Source organism: Protopterus annectens, chromosome 1.part0 (genome assembly GCF_019279795.1).
Source record: "Protopterus annectens isolate FY-2018-M chromosome 1.part0, PAN1.0, whole genome shotgun sequence".
NCBI classification, from domain to species: domain Eukaryota; kingdom Metazoa; phylum Chordata; order Ceratodontiformes; family Protopteridae; genus Protopterus; species Protopterus annectens.
Genome location: NC_056725.1, coordinates 757,491,339 through 757,515,985, shown reverse-complemented (window position 1 = coordinate 757,515,985; position 24,647 = coordinate 757,491,339). Strand labels below are relative to the sequence as shown.

At 39.9% G+C, this 24,647-nt stretch overlaps 1 protein-coding gene across 1 annotated transcript in view; it reads right to left on the bottom strand.

Annotated features, from left to right (window-relative positions):
* Nucleotides 1-24,647, bottom strand: part of SERAC1 (serine active site containing 1) — a gene marked incomplete in the record, with an annotated part of 923,851 nt that overhangs the window by 765,153 nt on the left and 134,051 nt on the right. Inside the window, 1 exon segment of the mRNA XM_044063262.1 lies at nucleotides 3,959-4,095. Coding sequence (XP_043919197.1) covers nucleotides 3,959-4,095 — 137 coding nt within the window.

The window sequence follows — 24,647 nt, the reverse complement described above, 5'->3', positions numbered from 1 at the left end:
GGTGCTGAGAACACTGGCACAGGATCTCTGCTTCGGAGACTCACTAAATTTGGGCCCAGGATAGGAACTAACATGAAAGGGGAATGGGCCTCTTCTTGCACCTTCCTAGGTACTAAAGGAGCTGAGAGAACACCAAGTTGAAGTTAAGCCTTGAAAAATGCTGTCATCATCTTGCCCCAGTTCAACTACATGGGGGTCTGGTGTGATTTAGAGGAGCAAAAGGATGCTGCAGACATGAGACGAGGTGTAAAATTTAGGCAGCACCAGATCTGAGGTGGAAATACACCTTCCTCCCCTCAAAAGAGAGTTATACAGGGACAAAGCATCATGCCGAACCAGGGAGACAGTCCACAAAGGAAAAGTCAATGAAGAAGGTCCTGGTTGGGGGGGGCAATGACGCTACCATCTTTGGAATCTTAGTTGGTGACAGCTTTTCCAACATAGGAATACCTGACTTTTCTAATCATCTTTCTTCTTTTCTGGTCTTTCAGGTCTATCTTGATCACTGTACCTCACCCTCAGTGTTTCTCTTTCTTTGAATAAGACCCCTTTCAAACATCCCTTCAGGGCTCACTTGTTTTGATGGTCCAAGATGGTCCTAAAATATTTTATTATAGAGCAATCATAATCAAGATACCAAACTCCAAGACATACAAAGCAGAGTTCATGTGAGCCTTGGGATAAAATCTTGCATCTACACTGTTTGCATTTATGAAACCCATAGGCCATATCCTTGTCCAGAATAAGACAAAAATTAAGCCAATGTATACTGGCATGAAGACTGATACTAGCCAATGAGATGTAAATCCTACGAAAGAAACAGTAGCGTTTTTTTTTTTTTTTTTAACTATTTGGCTCCCAAATGAGACACACTAATTATGATGTCCTGCTCACATTCTTTAGTATGGGGCAAGCATTAGTACCCTGACATAAGGGTACGGCTGATAAGAAAACAGCTACAACAATGGGTCTTGCTCCACTACATTGGCCTTGCTTGCCTGGTCTACCCATAGCATTCTGATGACCATGTAACTCACAGCCCACTAATCTCGCATAGTAATGTTTGGATCTTGTCAGTATTATCCAGTTATTGTAGGTTATCTGGTGTTACTGAGTTTGGCTTTGTTTATGAGGTGGCAATTTAACACTCAGGAAAAAGGCGTGCATATACAAATGTCAACTATAATACGTGATACAGTGACTGGAAAAAAAAAAAACTCAGTCCTATCTGCTGAATGCTGGAAAGGAAACGCATCATGTCTAACTCCATGCTTCCTGAAACACACTGGTATTACTTTCAAATTCTTACTCAATGCAACATACCTGCAGTTAAAAAAGACATTATATGTTAAACTGTTTTTTGTAGAGGCTAGTACTTATGGCAAATCTTTGCAATGTTCTTTTCTCAAATATCTCGAGAAAGATATGTTGTGCTGACATGCATCCAGCACTATCAACTGTCTACCACTGAGTGACAGACAATGCTTTACAGTCTTGCTTGTCATAAGCAGGATGTATGGTACGTTACCAGTGTCTTGGAGCAGCCTTGAATTGTATGCAGAAATATTTCCTGGTTTGGAAAGGGAGAGCACTGTGCACCATTATCATGAGTACCACGATACACTGTGAAAGAAATGTACATAAAATTCATCTCTGCATCACATACCACCTCTTTTATGGACCATACCAGCACCTCACAGTTCTGAATTCAGGCAAGATAAAATTTACAGAACCTATTTTCAAAAACAAACCTAAGAAACCATAAGAGTCAGCAGCAGTCAGAATCAGCAGATGTTTAATAACTGCATGTCAGAATCTGGATTTCAGGGACTAAATAGACATTCATCCAAAATTTATTATTTACAGTGAGAAACGCACCTTGGGCCACTGAAGGATAAAGCTTGGCACAAAGGCAGAGGCTGGAAACATTTACAAGAAAAAAAATACAGGATAGACAGGAACTCTGGCATGAGTTGCATGTGCACAGCAGAATTAATACAGCCTCCAAATGCACTAATATACAGCAAACATTAATGGTGAAAGTGGCTCTGCTCTGTACTGGTGTAAGCAGCAGACAGTGCAGATGGGAACATATACATATTTACCAGCTGCAGCTATAACATTTTGATTTGCACCCCAGGGTCACAGGGAACAACAAGATCAACTAAGTAAAGGAACCCAGCCTCAGCTGCATTCATACGAGCAGGGTAAAGAAATAGAATTTAATGAGTAGAGCTGTAAAATTTTGTTTTGCATATCATGCTCTCGGTGAAGCAACATGCACACAGTATGCGAACTCTGACGTGAGCCACATCTGCATGTTAGAATTAACACAGCCTCCAAATGGACTATTATTTACAATTTGCTAAAAATCCATCAAACCTGAAATTCACTTGTTCAGAAAAAAAATATATTACTGTCTCCAAAAGTGCTACAATATGCAACAAACATCAGCAGCAAAAGTAATGCTGTGCTAGTCCAGGAGCAGCCTTAGGTCAACTGGTGCCCTAGGGAAAAGGGTTCCATGGTGCCCCCCCACACACACATCACCCAGTGCCCCCATCCTGATCTACCTATACCAAATAAATACTGAAAAAGTTCTCCTGCTAGACTGGCACCCTAGGTGGCTGCCTAGTTGGCTTATTCCTAAGGCTGGCTATGTGTGCTACTATTTGCAATGAACATATTTATGGGGGTGGGAAATGGATTTTACTGAATGGAGCTATGACATTTTGCTTTGCACTTTATGATTACAATTAGGTTTGAAGTGAATGCACTTAAGCAGTATCTAGCAATGTAAGTGTCAAAGATACACTGAATAGGGGGGAAAAATGGAGATTTCAGGATCTCACTGGAAGCTAAGCCTCCTCATTAAAATTTAATTTTCTCATCTGCCAGTACATTTTGAAGGTTTATTCATTTGCATGCTGATTTGCATTGATCTTTGTTGCTTTATTCAATTACATACTGGCTTGTATTGATCTTTGTTGCTATGCATATGAGGTTGCCAAGATGTGACTGGGTCAAGAAAATCATCTTAGTAATTGAAGCAATGCAATGCACTTGGAGATGCATTTACTTTACCACTGTTAGGCCTGCACTGTTCCAAGCAAAGATCACAAACAATCTAAAGTCATGCACTTGCTATGATGTTGTTGTATCTTTCGGCTTTTCCCGGTTAAGGGTCGCCACAGCGGAACTCTGGTCCGCTAATGACTGGCAGTAGATTTTTACATACCGAGTTGCCAGCCATGACGCACAACTTTCAATGAACGTACGCCCATTCATGCATGTCTCCACACAGAAGACGCTTTAGCTGAGAATCTAACAGGACAACGTCCTACTGTAAGGCGACAACGCTACCGCAGCACCACCACCGCAGTATGCACTTGCTATGACACTGCTAATAAACCAATAAGAAAGAAACTTAGCACTTTTAACCATATTTATTTCTTATTTATGGCAGGTTGCTCTAACTATTCCTTTTCATCCCAGTCCTATCAAAAATGAGGATGCATTGGCTTGGACGCCTCAGCAACAGGCAAGCCGCCATTCCAACGGCGTGTATCTAACATTTCTATTCTCCAGTTTGCCTGCAAGTTACAGTAAGTACATGTGTACAGTAAGGCACAGTGCTGCCACCTAGGAAAACTATCTCCTAGTCCTATAACAAACTAAATGTGTACTGTGTTTAATATCTCTTGCAGAAGATAACAAAAAAGACAGACACTCTCTCGCCAAAGAAAAGCTCTTCACTATTATACAGAACCCATCTTCATCCACTGCAACTAAACAAGAGTTTCTAATGCTCTACATTTAATAGGCAGCATTTTTTTCTTCAAAAAGGGCGATGATCTCATTAAGCTTAAAAAAACAAGTAAATAACAGCACTCTATTAATAATGATCTTACTCAACAAATCAATGACTGCACGTCTGGCAAACATAGTCGCACCTTACCCTGGGATTCATATTCTTTCAATGGAACACTCTGCACATATATGTAGGATTTCAGTTTCTCCTGTTGAACTGCTTGGGTATCTAAAGTGACGGATCTTCTTAGAGACAGAAGTTCATATGCAACAAACACACAACCTCTAAAGGGCAGGAAAGCAACATGTTAATAAAAAGTTATACATCAGCAACATAACACATGCAAAACTGTTGTATATGTTAGTTAGATGCATCAAAAAGAATTAGCTTCTAAATGCAGCACTTAGGCACATTTCTTCAGTGCAGACTGTATAAAGTTGCATCTGACATCAGCAAAACAGCTTCATATGCATTTAACAATGCACAGATACCTTTAGCTTCACCATCAATGTATTTGATAAGAATTATAACTAAACGCTTGTATAAATATGGTTCTACAAGACAGACTAAAGAAACAAGACTTGTAACTAACAGTGTACGCCAAGATTCAGTCTTTGGGCCTCCTCTTTCACATTTACTTCTCAGAGGTCAAAGCTAATGTTAAGGGTTTGTGGCTGATCAAGTCTGTAAATGACTGCATATCCCTTTGCAATCATAAACTTCTCCGAAGACATCAAGATCCTCCAAGAGGGCCTATCCCAAAAAACAACTGGTGCCAAAACCATGGACTAAAACTAAATTCCAAGAAGTATACAATTTTATTCTTCAGCAAGCATGACTCTCTCTGTAACTATTACATTAAGAACACACATCAGAAAACTGATCGTGCAGTTAGGCATCTAGCAGATTTGTCAACAATGAGCTGTCCTTTTGATCACCACATACCCAAAGATGTAAAGAAAATCAGTTTTCATCCCACACTTATCTCTATGGGCACTGCTTCCAAATCCAGGGATGTAATCCTACTGCACACATCACTCATTAGGTTTTCATTGAGTAAAATGCCCCTTTTGGTGTGTACTTGTCCCAACTGTAGTGACAATAAAGACCTCTGAGGAATAAAATCAAGGGCCTTGCTCATAAAAAATATGCAGATCATCTCAAAACCTTGTCCCTAATTCTCAGTATCATACAGGCTACTGAGAGGTGACCTGAGCCTCGTGTATAGAGTTTCAACAGACTCTGTTCTGTCAGCACTGTTACACATTTGCAAGTCTAATGGTATCAAACACACGCTCAAGGGATCTCAATCGCTTTTGCAAAATAAATATAACGTGTCGGAGGGACAGGGAAGTATTACAGACAATACAGCATCTATGGAACTTTCTGCCACTTCATATAAAACAAAGTACTTTTCTTACTTAACACAAACCTAATTTGGATGAATAGAAGCGCAACTGCAAATTTACTTCTGTTTTAGCACCTCGGTCCATCATAGTAGAAACATGTAAATGTCCCACCATTTCCTTGTTTGGCCCATGTCTGGGTTTTTCATATACAAAATATAAGGACTAAAACCAACTAAGGGAATGAAAGGCTAGGCTTCTTAAGATTCTCACTAATCAATAACCTAGAAATACCTATGAACCTATAAGGATTTTAACCTACTAAGCAAGGGGCTTAGTTCTGGAAATATCTGCTGGATTCAGACCTGTTCAGTAAGTAGCAGTACTCTTTCCCATCTGAATCTGTTTTTCTACACTATTCTCTTCCATTCTACTCTATTTATGGCTATGGACAGCATCTTGATGGCCAAACCCCTGCATTCTGATCTTTCCAGCTACAGTGTACTGCCCAGTATTTGACACACTCCCCATTCAATAAACCCTCTTTACTGCAAAACAGACAACCTGCCAACAAGCCACTCACTCAGTCCTCTCAAATGAGCCACAATTTGAAATCCACCACCTTCAGTGTGGTACAGGTACCAGTGCAACTCATTTTCGTATGCAGCTGACACACTGTGTAGAAGCCCTGGCTTCCATACAACAGCCAGATCTTTCCAAGAGGACTCACCCCCCCATATTTACCTACACAATCAGTGTACTCTGTTCCTCACCTTGTAGGGATTTCCAGAAGCATGGAAGTCTGTCATTTCCATCTCCCTACTTTCTGCTATTCTCCCTTCTTCTGAAACTGAAGAGTTGACAACATACTTTTTCCCTCACTGTGGTTTTTCAACAACAAAAATAAATATATAATGAAACTTTAAAAAGAAGATATTCAGAACACTCGAAGCACAGTTACAAACACTCAACGCGAATGATGCATCTATCTGGAGCCAATTCCCAATCTCTTGGCTCAATGCATTTCATTGGTATGATGTCCCTAGGGTTTGAGTGGGCAAAGTCTGAAATTTATTATTTATTTTATTTTACATTTGTTGACCGGGATTGTCCAACTGAGCTGAAAAGCTCTTTTTCAGCGGAGGCTCAGGGAAAAAAGTTCCAACATATTATACAATTTTCATTATAAATTAGCATTAAACAGCAATGTTACAGGATTATTACAAGGCATTAAGTAGCAATACAATGTCATACAGTGTCAATAATCAGGAGTATAGTATAACTATTTCAAGATGTATAAAATTAAATAATATTAAATTAAATTTAATTTAGTATTACAATTAAATATTAGTATATATTAAATATAAAATAAAGATGTATAAAATGAAATTACAGTCATAATGAGCCCAGCTATAAAACACAAATGCATCACATAATCTTATGTTCTTGTCTGGTGACCAAAAATTAGAAAAAGTCAGTGCTGATGTCAGTAAACTGACAAATGTTCTTTTGTAAGGCCAAACAAGTCTTGAAAGCCTAAACCAGCTAATGTCAAAACATTAAAACATTACCTCAAACTACAAGTAATACACCAACACACTGTGGGTTAGGTTACACAATATAATAATGTATCCTAGTAACCTTCAGACTATGCAACCAACAAAGACCTAACTATATACACAGACTGACATCCCTTACTGCATGTATAAAGCACAGCAGCAATGATTACTATTTAAAACAACTACATCTATGGTGAGTGATGTGTTCTTAGAGGCAGCTAGTGCTTATTTATTTGTAGTGCATGGACACCAGTGATTACAATCCAATATTTATAAAATGACAAACCAAATACACACCAGAGTGATGTGCAACCATACCTTAACAAATGTTAGGCGCTCTCTGTTAAAGTTAAAGTTGGGTCTGGCATCAGAAAGTAAAATCGGCCAGTACTGTCAAACAACTGACAAAAATAAATTTGTTTCTGCCTGTTGTCTGTACCAGTAATGTGCCCCAACTTCCTCAAGCAAACTCAGTTGCTAGAACAGGATGTTAGCATCCATTTCCTGAAGGATACGAACTCAAACAAATGCATGCCATTATGTAATGACTTCAATCCTCACTGGTTTGTCTGAAAAATCACACATTTTTATGAGGAGCAGATAAACGATATGAAGCAATAATATGGATGTCCTGCAAAAATCTAGACAATTAAGATGTATGAAAGGAGAGTGCAAACATAACAGACTGTGTTACACTACCTTTCTTGACAGTGCTCGCCAAGTGTTTTATGACTTTGAAAACCAGGAAAAAAATTTAAATCAATGCACTACAAGGAATTATCATCAGTTCATCGATCATAATCTTAAATTATGTGTTCTTCACCCTCGAGGTGAATTTCTTAGCATCCATGTCTTGAACACAAGTAGGTTTTGATTGGCAACCCACTCATAAAACCTCTATATTTTATTTATGGGCATTTAACTCTTCAGCAGAGACCCAGGGAGTAATGTTCCACAGACATGACTGTTGCATCAGAAACAGATTATGGACCACTGTGTATGCTTTACACATTACTTCCTGCAGTTCAGAAATTCATCTAGTTGAAGTAACTGCTAAGAAATGAGTTTTCCAACCAAGGGCACTTTAGGTTTGCTGAAGCAATGGATTCAAACGGAGGCAGAGTTGCTTTTTAACTACATTCAATGCTTATGCAGGTATAAAGGAGGTCTCAAGTGAGGGACACCCCTCAATTACTTCAAATACTTCAAAACAGTAATGAAAGGTAGAAGAAGATAAACAGAAAAAAAATGGCAGACTAATTTTAAAATATTAGAACAAGTCAACACTCCTCAAAGTAGTAAGATACTATAAGTTCTGAGTTTCTTAACTTGATACAAAAGCTATACTTTTCTTTTTGCACCAAAAAGAAAAGCTGTTCCATTCAGACAGACATGACTTTCTAGAGAAACGCCTCTTAGCTTCATTCACCCTTAATGATGCCTCCGTGTGTTTCTTTAGCACTCCTAAATGTCTACTATTAACAGTTTGCAAATAACTGTGCATCCACAACACAAAAATGCTATTACTAGCTATCAACTTAAAGTTTACTTGACAGGCAAAACAAAAAGCTGGTGAAACTTGACCTCTGTCTAAATATTAACTGGTGAGTATATATTGAATAATTAAAATGGATTAGGTTTCATAATTCTGCAACCATCTGAAGAACCAAGAAACGCTGCAGAACTGCCTGGTTTCATACAGAAACTCAAAACAGGATGAGGAAAAATATTGCTGAACAGTATGCACCCAACTTGAACATTAAAATGACACTAACTTGTTTGGTGAACTTCATAAAAAGTTAAATGCACTGTTATTTACTTAATTTTAAAACCCATTTCATTAGCAAGAAAGCAGGTATCTAAAATTCTGGCAATATAATGATAATGTAATGCAAAGATAAAGTAGCACAAAGTTAGCTGTTTATATAACTTTAATACCAGTCTGCCATTAGAGAAATGAACATTTGTTTGCAGTATGGGTAAGAGTCAGAAGCATGCTTTGTTTTGCAGTGAAAAGCTTGTCTGGTAAGGAGATGTATGGTTTGCCACAATATCCTTTATAATGCAGTAGGGAAACAGAGTTACAATAGCAAAATGCAGCTAAACCGAACCATTCAGTGAAGCACAGAAACTGTGAGTATATGAAAAAATGATCACTACCAACTGTCCTTTCAGTATAATCTATTTATTGTCAAATTTAAAATTGTGTCCTGGAAGGGTGGCCTAGATGACCACAAGGAGGAGAACTCATGGTTAGGCTGAATACAGTAAGGATATAATGCTGGAAGGGCTCCTCTGACTCTCAGAATCAGAGACTTTAAACAGTATCAGCATAGGTTCCCCTTCTGCTACTCTGAATTGGGATATGTGCTCTGTGAAGGGGACTCCAATATTGCATAAGTATGCAGAGAAAACCAAGATGCAGCTGCAGAGATAACATGCAGATTCTAGGAAAGGCTGAAAAAGCAGTTCTAACCCTTGAAGAATGTGCTTTTGGTCTAATTCAGTAACATTTTATGTTTTCAGGAGAAAAGAAAATGCAATCTGTGGGACCCCTGAAAAGAATGATCTTTGACACCTTCTTTCCTATCTTCTTCACAGCAAAGGAAATAAAAGTGGTGCCTTTCTGGATAGTTTTAGTTCTGTTTAGACAGACATGTATTACAGGAAATGCCCTCCTTGGTTCAAACACTGGAAGACTGACAAGATGAAGGTTCACTTCTGTAGCTATCTTTGACAAACTCCGCATCTGCATGCAATGACATACTGTCTTTATGGAAAGATGCTTAAGGCGGCTTTAAAAAACAAGCCTAAATTTCCAAAACCATCCTCACTGAAGTAACTGTGGCAAGGAAAAGGGTTTTCTAAAATAAGAATTTAACATTGACTGACCGCTGCTTCAAAAGGAGGAAGCATCAATTTCTACAAAATTACTGGGAAGAACAGGTTGTCAGAGAAGCTCTAAACTGGAATGATCCTCTTAACATTAAATTATCGCTTAAGACACTGGCAAGCATACATTAATATAAAAGTAAATGGACCATGTTAACAGCATTCCAGTTACATACATTATACATCCCATATGTTCTTTTTTTATAACTATCATCAGCCAGGCATTACATAAATTGCTCAATTCCTACCCTCCCTTAAATCTCACTCCTCCTGTAAGATTTGATATGAAGGTACTTTACCGTAGTTAGCTGGAAACACTGTACGTCATGAGACTGAGAAACGAAATTCTTAATTACCCAAGCTCGTGCTTCAATAGGTGTCAGTCTCTCCCTTATGAACCAAGTCTTGTGCACTATTCAGCATGCATTCTCCAAACACTGTAGTTTATTTAATAAGGTTTTATTAGATGTTCACAGTATCTGAAATACTGTCTCCATTAACAGTTCTGATACACAATTCAAGTTGCTGTAGATTATTCTGATTGTTCTGAACAATGTAAACTGACAGTCTCTAGATCATCTGTTTTCTGTACTCATGCTCGAGTGTTAGACATCTTTTCTGAAGTAACAGGTCGAACAACCTTACTAACCTTAACTGCGTGCACACAGCATATTACATTTTCCTTTTCAGTAAATTTTCTTCTGTTGACTATATCCATCCCCTAATCTTTGATCCTTAGACTACGTCTTGTTTTTAACTTAACTTACCTCTTGATTCTTTCCTTGAGAAAACATAACTACTCTGCAATCTTCCCTTGACAAACTGTTATTTCAGCAAGGTCAACATTCAGTGGAAGATTCTTTGTTGTTGCTTTCTAAAATGTATGCATAAATAAAACACCACTTCTAGCTTATTTTATTCTTTAGCCTGTCTGTAAAATAAACTCTGATCTAATGCCGCCTCCAAAATATTACTCTACATGTACTGTTCCCACAATTTCCATTTATTTCTATGTAATTTGATCCCTCCCTTTTGTAAAGATCCCACTTCAACTTCTTTCATCTGTTATAAGAGTTAATACTTCAAATACAGTTGGTTTAGATTTTTTATTTCTATTTTCTAGTAACTGCTTTTTTGGCAGCCGTCAGTATTAAGCTTAACAAGGCCTTATTATGTCTAGGCAATTTAGATTCTGTGCCCCAGCTCAAAAGGCCCATTTCCTTAGTTACACCCATTTGCTCAACCAATATTTCTGACTGAGTACACTGTAGGGAACTTTTAAAATCTGCCAACTCATTAAAATCCCAAAAGATTTTGATATATATATATATATATATATATATTCTCAGCTAGAGCATCTTGTGTGTGGAGACATGCGTGAATGGGCGTACCTTCTTTGAAGGTTGTGCGTCAGAGCCGGCAACTCGGTACATATCAATCATTAGCGGACTGGAGTTCCACTGTGGCGACCCCTAACTGGGAAAATCCGAAAGACACAACATATATATATATATATATATATATATATATATATATATATATATATGTATATATATATATATATATCCGAACACACTAACGAAAGCGCTTTCACCAAAAAAGCGTTTTCGTTAGTGTTAAAAAAAAATAAATAAATAAATCTACTTTTATGCAGGGGGCAAGCCCCCTTGCACCCCCCCCCCCTACTTTAATATTCTCACTCTGCGATCGCACTACAGTGATGAAAAGGGAATATTCCCTTATCCGCACCATAGTACGATCTCCGCAACAGGCATACTTAAGCAAAAGTGCTTTCAGTGAAAAGCACTTTCGCGTAAGTATGCCAGGCCGATAGTGATTCGGTGATCTATCTGAGGAAAAATTCTTTGAAGTCTGCTTGGTGTAAACAATTCTCTCTGCAAACGGTTCCAAGCAAAAATCTTAAATTTTCTGGACTTTGTTAAATACTTGGGAACTAAACATATGCCCTCCTATTGTTCTCTTGAAAATCACCTAGCCAGTCTCTCTTCCCATGCTTCTCTAACATCCTCCAATTGATTCTCATACTTGTACAATATTTTATATGTCCTACTAATGATCCCCTTTTAACCATCAGCTTCTGGCAGCGATTCAGCTAAAAACTCTACCTAGGTCTTTCACTTAGGATTCCCCTATCCCTTTCTCTTTGCCTATACTTTAATATCAATCCCTGCTAGGGAAGGCAATCACTAGCATGCAATCCAAATGTCTTTTTTTGCCTTTTCCCATTCTATTACCTTTCCCTCTATAACTACGTTTTCACAAAGTCCTTGGTTCCTTTGCCAGCTTCCTCCAGTAAATTCTAGCCCCATCATGTCTATTCTCTACACCACTAACTGAAGTCATCCCTTTCAGCAAAATCTCCTTTCTCCATTCTCATGTTAGTCTAGTTCTTACAATATTTTCTGCTACTTTATAAATATAATATTCTGTATGGGTATTATTCTCCTTATGAATCTGCATCCATAATCCCACTCTCTTATTGCTTGACTTTCTCCCCCCTGATTTATCATCCCTTCCCACTAAGAATTATAACCTTCTGCTTGTGTTACGTATAGAAGTCGTGGGTGCCTAGCTCTAAAATATCCCTTCAGATCAGGTAATCTTAAGCCATCTTGTTCTACTAGAAGGATAAACTTATCCTACTTACCGTTTCCGCTTGCAGATAAATTCCTTCAACACTATGTATAAAAAGAAAAAACCCAAGTGCACAAAACAAGAAATAGAAAGACCAAAAATCCACCGGGGTACCACACAATAGCGTCTTTAATAACACAAAAAAAATATAAAAAGCAGTGGTAAGCGCTTTCGCAATACTAGTTGCTTCATCAGACAAAAAAGTAAATCACTCCATTACTTATATACAGATGAAACCATTGACTCAATCAGTGATGTCATAAGTCAATTAAAACATTAAAGCTATACAAATATAAAAAAACATGAACATGAAAAACTGCATATAAAACATATTTAAATAGTTATACATATAAATTAAATAGACTGCCTCCATAAAATACTGCATCCATGAAAAACATAAAACTATATAATATATGGAAAAACTAGAAATCTAGTCTAATAAAACACTTAAGAAATGTATATGTATTTAAAAAAATGTATATGTATCTAAAAAATAAATGGTGTATATATGTAAGTGCATAGATTTAAATGTAAAAAATATATATAAATTAAAACATGAATTAAAATGAGTTAAAATATTTATAAGTATCTAAAATGGCCAAAGTTAAGCATGTTTAAGGAGTCTTGCTTTCAAAAAAGGAGCCAAGGAAGTAGAGCCATTAAGGCCTGGGTATTTATCTGCATTCAATTTTATGATCCATCTCTGTTCACAACTTTCAGTAAAATTTTCTATATCTCCTCCTCTAATATTTTTATGTATGCGCTGTAACACAAAGAACTTAAAGGAGTGTGAATAATCTGTATTAGTGATGTGGTGGGCCAATGCATTTGTGAGTTTCTTATTTTTGATATCACGAAGGAGTTCTAAAATTCTATCTTTAAGGAATCTGTTCGTCTTGCCCACATAAAACACGGGACATTTCTGACAAAAACAGTAGTAGACAACATCAGTGCTCTTACAATCAGCATAGGTATTTAGCTGTAACTGGAAGTGCTTAGTGGGGTGGACATATGTATTGTTACTGTGAATACAAGAGCAGGCACTGCATGACCTGCAGGGGAAGGTACCCTGATGTGAAGAGGGAAAGGCCTTCTTATATACTTCTTTATTACATAAATGTTTTTTGAGTGATGTATTGTTCTTAAAACTGAATAATGGTTCTTTATAAGTGGCATGTAGCTGTGGTACCTCCTCTGTAGGAGGTGCCAATGTTTCTTAACATTAACATATCGGTTAGCATCACTCGCAAACTGTAACACTACTCTAAATTCATTGTTTGGCCTAGAATTACTGTTACCTGAAGTATTGTATAAAACAGCATCATTATTATTAAAATAAGGTCTACATTTAGTTGGTCTCCTATGCCATGCATCAGATCCATGGTCTTATCAATTTCATCTGGCTGATATCCTCTGGCTATGAAATCAAATTTTAGGTTATTTAATGTTAGTTGTGCATCCTCATCATTATCATGTAGTCTTAGTATCCTATACACTTGCCCATTTAATACATTTCTTGGGATATGCCTGGGGTGCATACTAGTGACATCAAAAATAAGAAACTCACAAATGCATTGGCCCACCACTTCCCTGGTTCCTTTTTTGAAAGCAAGACGCCTTAAACATGCTTAACGTTGGCCATTTTAGAGACTTATAAACATTTTAACTCATTTTAATTCATTTTTTACATTTAAATCTATGCACTTACATATATACACCATTTTTTTAGATACATATACATTTTTAGATACATATACATTTCTTAAGTGTTTTATTAGACTAGATTTCTAGTTTTTCCATATATTACATAGTTTTATGTTTTTCATGGATGCAGTATTTTATGGAGGCAGTCTAATTTATATGTATAACTATTTAAATATGTTTTATATACAGTTTTTCATGTTTTTTTTATATTTGTATAGCTTTAATGTTTTAATTGACATATGACATCACTGATTGAGTCAATGGTTTCATCTGTATATAAGTAATGGAGTGATTTACTTTTTTGTCTGATGAAGCAACTAGCATTGCGAAAGTGCTTACCACTGTTTTTTATATTTTTTTGTGTTATTAAAGACGCTATTATGTGGTACCCCGGTGTATTTTTGGTCTTTCTCCAACACTATACCTGTTCTCAACTTCTCCTCTGGTTGATAAAAATATGCCTGCAATGTATATAAAACTAAAGAGACAAAAACAATTTTCACTGCTGGTATCATACTGTCCATAAACAACAGCTCCCAGTTTCTCATTTTTTGTATTTATTTATTTTACATTTGTTTACCGGGAAAGTCCAACTGGGCAAGAAGCCAGTTTTCAGCAGAGGCCCAGAGAGAAAAGCTCCACCATAATGCATCTAAGAACACTTACAGCAAATAGCTTTTAACTAAACAGCAATAGTTATTAAAGTATTGTTCAGGGATAAGGAGAGTTTACAAACAGTAATAAGGAAAATTACATAGTTGTACACAATGAAAACCACGGCAGTGCAGCGGTAGCGTTGTCGCCTCACAGCAAGAGGTTCTCCCATTCGATTCTTGGCTGGAGCGCCTTCTGTGTGGAGTCTGCATGTCCTCCCCACTGTTGAGTGGCGCTCGAAAGACATGCGTGAATGGGTGTGCCTTCGTTGAAGGTTGGACTGGCACCGCGGCACCATAAAAATCGACTGCCAATCGTTAGCCGACTGGAGATCCGCTGTGGCGACCCCTAATAGGGAAAAGCCGAAATAAAAACAACAACACAGTTGTACACAATATTGCACAACAATTCAACATAAAAAGGTAATACTACATACAGTGTTTTTACAGTGAAACAACAATTATTCTAACAAAAGACATTTTCACCAAATAGTCCATTTGGGAGTACTTTAGAAATGAGTAAAATAGAAATACCTGGGCAAATATAAGAGGGAGAGGGAAAAGGAAAGCAGAAAGATAGAAGTGAGTGGATTAGGAGTGGAAAGGAATAGTGTGGATTAGAAGGTGTATAGAGAACAGGTACTTAGTCTATTCTTAGCTGCCATAACAGAATCTTTTTAATCCATACTCCTAAATACTTCCATCTTATGCTGTCCTCACAAATATGGCTACTGCAGAAACCATTCACGTGTGGGTACATAAAGTACAGTTTTGTACCTACCATAAATGTAGATGTTAGAGTGCTAATACAGCTGCAGTCATAACGGATGGGTTCTCCTGCCGTCAGGCGGGTCCACGGTCGGCCAAATTCCAAAGTCTAGGTCCGGCGTCAGTTGTTGTCGCTTCTTCCCTGACGTCAGTGCGACAAGGGTATAAAGGAACCAGCCGACACCATTTTCTTCAGTTTTTCTTGCCCCAGATGTCAGGTGCCCCCAGAAGGAAGGCAATACATAAATTTGTGTAATAATGTAGTGCAATATAATCAAAATACAGTAGTTGCAAGCAAATGCATCATAAATGAATACCCCAATCAGGTTGTATGAGGATGTGCTAGCCTATAGGCCTGGCCCAAGAGGGGAAGGAGGGAGGGAAACCTGGACTGTAGCTGTATTAGCACTCGAACATCTACATTTATGGTAGGTACAAAACCGTACTATGTTCATCATGCATACAGCTGCAGTCATAACAGGTGGGTAGAATCCCAAAGCTAAGAAAGGGGTGGTAGGCACTAGGTGGAACTAGAAGGAGCCAGAATGCCCTGCAAGACTGCAGTGGCAAAGCCTGCTCTAGATTTGGAGTATAATGGTAGGTTGTAGTGCTTGGAGAAGGTATGCACAGAACTCCATGTGGCTGCTTCTAAAATATCCTTGGTAGGGACTCCTCTGAGGAAGGCTGCAGAGGTGGCTGTGGCCCTGGTGGAATGAGTTCTAATGCCTGTAGGTACAGTTTTGCCATGAAAGGAATAGCAAAAGCGTATGCAGTGGGCTATCCATTTTGAGATTGTCTGTTTGGAAATTGGCTTTCCTTGAGCTCCTAACGCATAGGCAACAAAGAGCTGTTCTGATTTTCTGAAAGGCTTTGTTCTGTCCATATAATAACGCAGTTGTCTGTGGATGTCCAAGGAATGTAGTAATTTCTCCCCTTTGTTTTGAGGATTAGGATAAAAAGTAGGTAAATGTATGGCCTGATTTAAAGCTACCCTGGATACCACTTTAGGCATAAAGGACGGGTTGGTTCGTAAGGAAACTCTGTCCTGATGGAAGATGATAAAAGGCTGGACAGCCATGAGAGCCTGTAGTTCTGAAACTCTACGAGCTGAGGTGATAGCCAGAAGGAAAGCTGTTTTCCAGGACAAATATTGCAAATATGATGAGGCAGCTGGCTCAAAGAGAGGCAAGGTCAGTTTTTCCAGAATGAAATTAAGATCCCAAGCAGGTATTGGTAGTTTCCTTGGAGGTCTTAAATTCTTAGCCCCTCTGAGGAACTGTCTTAAGAGAGGGTGAGAGAATAAAGGTGGATCAGTGTTGTATTCTGCAGAAATGGCTGAGGCATGGATTTTGATGGAGGAGAAAGAAAGTCCACTGTTTAGCAGTTCAGCCAAATATTGTAGTATTTGAGGTAAATTCAGTTTTCCAGGGTCCTGGCCCTTTTTCTCATTCCAGACACAAAAACGTTTCCATTTTGCGGAGTAAGCTTTTCTAGTTGATGGCCTTCTGGCCTCCAAAATGACATCCTGCACCTCCTTGGAGAGAAGAGCCTGCTGTGATGCTAAGGAATCTTCCATGCGGCTAGATTGAGTGTTTTTAGTTGACTGTGAAGGGTTTTGAAGCTGTGCTGAGTCAGAAGAAGAGGCATTAGAGGCAGGGTCCATGGTGGGGAATGCGTCAGGCTCCTCAGGAGTGGGTTACCAGTGTTGCCTTGGCCAGTCCGGAGCAATGAGGATCATCTTTGGTCTGTCTGCTCTGGTCTTCAATAGAACTTTGGGCAGCAGAGGAAGAGGTGGGAAGGCATAAACTGTCATTGATGTCCAGCTGAAAGAGAGAGCGTCCACTCTCCAGGCCTTTGGATGGAAGATCCTTCAGCAGAATTTTGTCAATTGATGATTTTTGTGGGAGGCAAAGAGATCCATGTCTGGCCTTCCCCATTCTTGGAATATTTCTGTAAAAACTTTTGGATGCAACTTCCATTCGTGTGGATCTGTCATATTCCTGCTTAGGTCGTCTGCCAGCGTGTTTTCCTTGCCTGGCAAGTACTGTGCTTGTAGTTCCATTTGTAAGTCCATGGCCATGTTCCAAAGTGACATGGCCAGTCTGCATAGGGGGTAAGAATGTATTCCTCCCTGCTTGTTTATGTACCACATAACTGTGGTGTTGTCCGTTCTTATCAATAGTTTACCTGTTTGTAGAAGGTCCTTGAAAGCTATAATAGCATTTATTACTGCTAGCATTTCTTTTTGATTGATGTGAAGATGCTTTTCTTTTGGGACCATTTGCCCTGAATGCACCGATCTGTCATGTGCCCCAGGTGTAGTCCGAGGTCTGTTGTGATGACTTGATTTGCTTGAGGCTTGCTGAATGGAAGACCTGTGTTTGTTTGACATGCTTGAGCCCACCACAGAAATTCCTTTTGAAGACATGGAATTAGTGGTATTATTGTTTCCAAACTGTGGCTGTGTTGAGACCATATGTTTTTCAGGTACCATTGTAGTTTCCTCATATGCAGCTTTGCACATGAGATTAGTAAGATGCAAGATGCCATGAATCCCAGAGCCTGCAGGATTTTCCTTGCAGTCAGCCTGATGCAATTTGCTAGTGTTCTGAAGTATTGAATTAGTTGCCCCTGCTTCTCTGGCGTGAGGTAGGCCATCTGGGTGTTTGTGTCCAAATTGGCACCCAGGAAAATTATCTTCCGAGAGGGTATTATCCTTGATTTCTTTTTGTTGACTGTGTATCCCAGAGAGTTCAATAACATTATTACATAAGCCAGATGTTTCAGAAGAATATGCTTGCTGTCTGCTTGGATCAGGCAGTGGTCCAAATAGGGATATATTTGTATCCCTTGAAGTCTGCAGTAGGCAATTACTGATGCCAGGCATTTCGTGAATACTCTGGGCACAGTAGATAAGCCAAAGGGCAATGCAGAGAATTGATAATGGGTTGAACCTGCAAGAAATCTGAGGTACCTTCTGCAATTTTGTCTGATTGGGACATGCAGGTATGCCTCCTTGAGGTCCAATGTTACCAGCCAAGACTCCTTGCCCAGCATGGGAAGAAGTTGCTGTAGAGTGAGTATCTTGAATTTTGGCACGAGTAGAAATGTGTTTAGGATGGATGGATCCAAAATAGGTCTCCAATCTTTTCCCTTCCTTGGCACCAGAAATAGCCTGGAATAAAAACCTTGACCTTGTTCGTGCGTAGGTACCTCTTGAATAGCTTTCATGTTTATGAGATCTGTAATTTGCCTTTGTGCCTCTGTCCTTTGATTGTGTGGCAGGTTTGGCATGCCTCTCATTTTTGGAAGGGTGTGAAACTGGAATTTGTAGCCTCTGTTTATAATGTCCAGGATCCATTTGTCCTTTGTGACAATATGCCAATTTTTTGAAAATAATGCCAGCTTTCCTCCTAAGGGGGCTGCCATTTGAGACCTGGTTGACATGCAAAGGGGAAAGTCATTGGGTTTGCTTTCTGAAAGATTGCGAGTTGTCCTCACCACCTCTTTGTGTAGGAGTTTGCCATTGTCTGCCTCTATACGATCCTTGAGATTGTCCTCTGCCCCTCGGGCACCTGTATCTGCCTCTTTGGGGTCTGTCTGTGGCAGGAAAGGACCAGTTTTTGGAAGGCCAATTTCTACTTAAACGTGGGGGTTGAACCTGTAGAAATTCTTTCACAGTTTGCATTGATTTAGCCTTTTCCTCCATTTTCCTGAATACCTCCTCAGCATTAGCACCAAATAGTACATCCTTTTTTAGAGGGGCATCTAGTAATTTAGCTTCGACATGATCAGGCAAGACTTGTTCCTTGAGCCAGGCATGCCTACGTATGACTGATCCTGTAACAGCAGCTCTACACGAGGCCTCTAGAGCATCAAAACCACATTGTAACGTATGCTTACCCACTTGTTCTGCACTATGCATCAAATCCTGCAACTCCTTCAAGTCTGGTTGTTCAGGTTGTGACATTTTACTTTTCAATTGTGATAACAAAAACTGTTGGTATTTTAGCATATGAAACTGACAGTTTAAGGCCCTCATGGATAAGGTAGCCGAGGTATATACATTTTTTCCCCACCTTTCTAAGGATCTGGAATCTCTCTCGGAAGGCAATGGATTTTTAGCAATGGAGGCCTTAACTCCCTTGGGGCCCTGTGAGATGGTCTCTGGGTCAGCAGCATGGCTTTTGTATAGAAATTGGTGAGTCAGGGACCCTGTAGTACCTGTCAGGCTTAACTGGAGCTGGAGGTAGAGAGTCCGGGTTAAGGCAGGCCTCCGAGTAAACATCATCTAGGATGTCCAAGACAGGAGGTATAGCCAGAGGCCTGTGCTGAGGAAGCAAGAGAAATTCCCTGAGCCTTTTCTTGGAATCTGAATAATCCTGGCCTTCCCAGTGGAAGTGTTTCCTTAAGGTATGCAAAGTTTCACCAAATGAGTAATCCAAGGGGGGGATACAGAAGGGATGGACTCCTCCGCATCAGAGTCTTCAAAAGGGGAGTAAGAATGTTCCTGATCATCAGAGTGCTCTGAAATAATGAAGCCCTGATCAGAGGAGGGGGAATCTTCCTCCACTCTAGGCCTTTTGTCCGAGGGGCTGAGAACCTCTGATAAGAGTAATTAAATCCTCAGCCATTTTAAGCATCTGTTTCTTAGGCATGGGGCCTGGAGATGGGCCCTGTGTAGCTGGTCTCTTAGAGTGCATGGTTGCTTTAGACTTTGTGAAAGCCTTGATGGAGAAAGAAGAGGAAGGTCTGAAGACACCTTGAGTGGAGGTGGACCTGTCCACATTCTGAGTTTCAATGCCAAGAGTGGCTTCGATATCTGTAGTCGGGGTGTGGGCCGAGGAGCCTGCGACCTCGGGCACAGGAGACACCGTCAAAGACAGGTAGTCGGCAGTCAGGGGCTGCGTAGGCGCCTCGCTGAGAACCGGACCACGTGTAGTCAGCTTTGGTGTGGTGTCGGTAGAGGCCACGGACCTCGTGTGTCGGTCCTTGTCTTTGCGTTTTTTAGACAAAACCGGAGTCGGAGTATCCGACGACATAGTATAGTTAAATGCTTTCCCAAAATAATGCTTGGAGAACTCCGCCCGACGCTTAACAGTGCGTTTGTTGAATGTAGCACAAAACCGACAGACCGAGACGTCGTGGTCTGGGCCTAAACAAGGTATGCAGAGGGAATGGAAATCCTTATGCGGTATTTGCTTCCCACAAGAAATACAATTATTAACTTTGTCTGACATCGGTCTGAGGCAAGAAAAGTTTCCCCAACGGGGTACTTAGCTTTTAAGAAGACTTCGGTTTCCAAATTTTCGTAATCGCAGGAGCTGGGCGACCGGCACTTGCGAACTGCTTCTGCTTCGGGCACCGCGCGGCAAGAAAGACTGAAGAAAATGGTGTCGGCTGGTTCCTTTATACCCCTGTCGCACTGACGTCAGGGAAGAAGCGACGACAACCGACACCGGACCTAGACTTTGGAATTCGGCCGACAGAGGACCCGCCTGACGGCAGGAGAACCCATCTGTTACGACTGCAGCTGTATGCACGATGAACATCTTATGGCTATAGGCTTTGTTTTACCTTCATTCATTTTATATGCCAAAAAAAGACCTGAAACGGTCTCAAAATTATCCACAACACTGACATATCCTTTTCTGGCTTCTTCTTCAGGTACAAAATAATATCGTACGCAAACACTTAACTTTCCTTGGATTACCATACCAATTATATCCTTAAATTTCTGAATCCCTTATTTTCTTTGCAAGTGGCACTAAATATAAAGGAAAAAAAGGAGAAAGAGGACGCCCCTGCCTGGTTCTCTGTTAAGACAACTTATTAGAGAGGAGCCCTCCCACTTCAATTCTTGCCTCCAAGCCTTCATATATCCACCTAATTAAACTTATTGTCTCAGGGAATGCAAGTGCTTCCATTGTCCAACTCATAAAATCCCACTTAATATGTTGATTGCTTTCTTTGTATCAAGACCCACCAACAATAGCACTATTTTCTTACAAATCAGCAAACCAAAAACGTCACTGGGAACTGCTGCTGTACAAATGCTGTAAAATGTTTATTAAAACACAAAACATCAAAGTGCTTTCTTCAGACAAAGTGCTTCTCACAAACATCACATTTAAAATCAACATACCAATCACTCTTCAGTAAAACCCCACCCTGTTTTGATTGTTAGCTGAAACTAACAAGTCATCATTAAACACATTGCCACTTACTTAATAAAAGCCTACTATTTTAAGTGTTGGCTTCAGAGGCACCATATCATTCAGCCCAGGTTGAAAATCCACTTTGATTCTATGGTTTCTGTCTTTAACCTAATGTCACCCCTCTCTTATTAATGCGCTATATAATCATGTAAAGGATAATCCCACACATAGATTTAAATTTAGGGTGATAGCCAATGTATTCATTAATAAGAGAGGGGGTGGCATTAGGTTAAAGACAGAAACCATAGAATCAAAGTGGATTTTAGATTTAACAGCCCATATTCAACCTGGGCTGAATGATATGGTGCCTCTGAAGCCAACACTTAAAAGTAGGCGTACTTTTTATTAAGTAAGAGTAGTGGCAATGTGTTTTTAATGATGACTTGTTAGTTTCAGCTAACAATCAAAACAGGGTGGGGTTTTTTACTGAAGAGTGATTGGTGTATGTTTATTTTAAAATGTGATGTTTGTGAGAAGCACTTTGTCTGAAGAAGGGCTCAGCCCGAGCGCACTTTGATACTTTTGGTTTGTTTTGTGTTTTAATAAACATTTTACAGCATTTGTACAGCAGCAGTTCCCAGTGACGAACTGTCGATTTATTTCTTTGCTGAACTGGGATTTGGCTAAGCACTAGCTTTATTCTTTTTGGATTATTTTCTTACAAAATACTTTCCTATGGATTATAACAGCTCTACTAATGTTGCCAAATGTTTGCTCCCTCTACAGGAAAGCTCCTCTTATGAAAGCTTTACAAACCTTTAAATATGTTATGGAAGAATTCAATCCTGATGAAAACTGGAATGCTAAATATACTTTTACAGCAGACTAACTAGACCCATTATCAAAGACTATGCCACTAAACAAAAACTCCCAAGACTTGAACTAAGAAGAGGGAGTCCCTAACCAGTGTAAATATTTGCAAACCTTGATTTTCTGAGCAACTGTAAGGATTTGTACCACTATGGGAGAGTTAGCAGGTTTCCCCAGCTATACATGTTACTGCAAAAAATGATGCAGTTAGTTTGATAGACTGAAGACCCACATAAGCTTTGTCAGAATGATGGACAGGAGACCTTTGTGTGGCTCGAAAAGAGGATGTTTCTCCAGAAGTTACGGCCACAGCACAGGAGAACACAAGTATAATGAGAAACAGGGAAAAAGCATAAAGACTTGGCATCCACTGATGGACTAGAGCATCTCGGGAAGTTTATTCCTGAGAAAAGATTATGGACAAATATCTATAACATTTAGTCCAAGATGCACAGAGGTCACAGAAAGGCTTGTCCCAGTTGAAAAAGATGGTATCTGCCATACAATGGCGTGTGAAATTTTCTAGAGGTATCAGCAAGCACCAGCTGAGCCTGTACACAACACAGTAAGCCCCCAGGGAATAGGATTTGCTATAAAGAATGTAAAGTCAACAAGGCCCATTCTCAAAGCCACATGCCATCCAAGACGGGATACAACTGCATTCTCCCATGTCTGTTGGTATATCAAATTACTGTCATTTTTTCAAGTGAGAGGTAATCAAACCCCGAGGAAGGGGGACCTGTAGAGTCTAAAACATTAGAAGAATGGCTATCATTTCCAGGAAAATGATGTGGAAAGTGGTCTTGTCTTTCATTCAAGTCCTAGGACTGCCTTTCCTAAATGACTCCTCCACCACAGGGTGGATACCTACACTGAAAATCACACAGGAAAAAGTAGAGAGTAAAGGAACAGCCCTGATGAAAACTGTGCAACTGCAGCCAATGCTGTAGATGCTGCCATACATCCAAGAAATCTGAACTAGTAGAGACATGGGGTCCATACTCTGACACCACAGGACCCAGAGAATTCACTGAAACCCTATATAATTTTGATTTTGTTTTTACCTTTTGAATGGAAAGAAAAAAAAAAACTTGTCACCATGAACTCCAGAACTGCCATGACTGTGGCAGAAGAAACAAAATTTGGGATTGTTGGGGAGACTGGCTATAGCTGGTATGTCCAACTTGCAAACAATGAAAATCTGAGCCTGCAGTGTGTGCTTGAGTTGAGTTCTACAGTGTCAATGAAATTAATAAAAAATGTGCTGAGGCTCAAAGGCATAGGCTGCCTTCACTTTCAGTGCTAGGCATTACTATAGTTTACTTTTCTGCTGATTTCACAATGAGAAGGTATAATTTAATGATGTAAGGCCCAGTATACTTATGCTAAACTTTGCCCCATTAACAATCTTTGACTGCATTTCAGATGCTCATCTGACTAAGTGATGCTGAAAGTGAGACATACACGAGTTAGGTAATCCAGTACACGTGGGGAATGCACCCAATGCATGCAAGAACCTTCCAAGGTGGTTTATTACCTGATACTCCTTGTTAAGATGGGGTGAACCACTGAGCTCTATTCTGAGGGATTTTTCTTTACTTTGGCCATTATGATATAGTTAGCTAGAAGCCCACTGTAAACTATCCTGGACAAGCTGGCAGGGGCCACTGGGAGAGTTTGCTTTTCTTTGTAAAGGGCAGGGCACCCTCAAATGAGTTCACCCAGAGAGAGGGACCTGCACCCTGGAAAGCACTGCAGTTCTGGCGCTATCAGGTGAGCTTCTGCCAGCCTTGAAAATCCAGGGAAGAGGATGCAAGTCTCACACCGGGCTGTATTCATACCCACAGCAGGCCTCCAAGGTGAACAGCCTCTGGCATGTTAGAACAATGTAGGTAAGGAAAGTCGACAAGCCAAATCTGTAACTTCGGGATAAGGATTGGCTCTAAGGGCTTAGTCGGTCAGGCTCGGGAGTGAAATGGGTTTAGGAGAGCAGTGGCTGGATGAGGAGTTAGCCCCTCGCCGTGCCCCCACCCCCAGGAGGATGGCGATGGCAACTCTGGATGCGTACCAGGCACTTCCTGTGGATCACCCTGGCTGTGGGGGAAACCAGTCCCAATCGGCATCCCGCATCACCCGGCAGCTATTACCCGACTTAGAACTGGTGTGGACCAGGGGAATCGGACTGTTTAAAACAAAGCATTGTGAAGGCCTGAGACGGGTGTTGACGATTT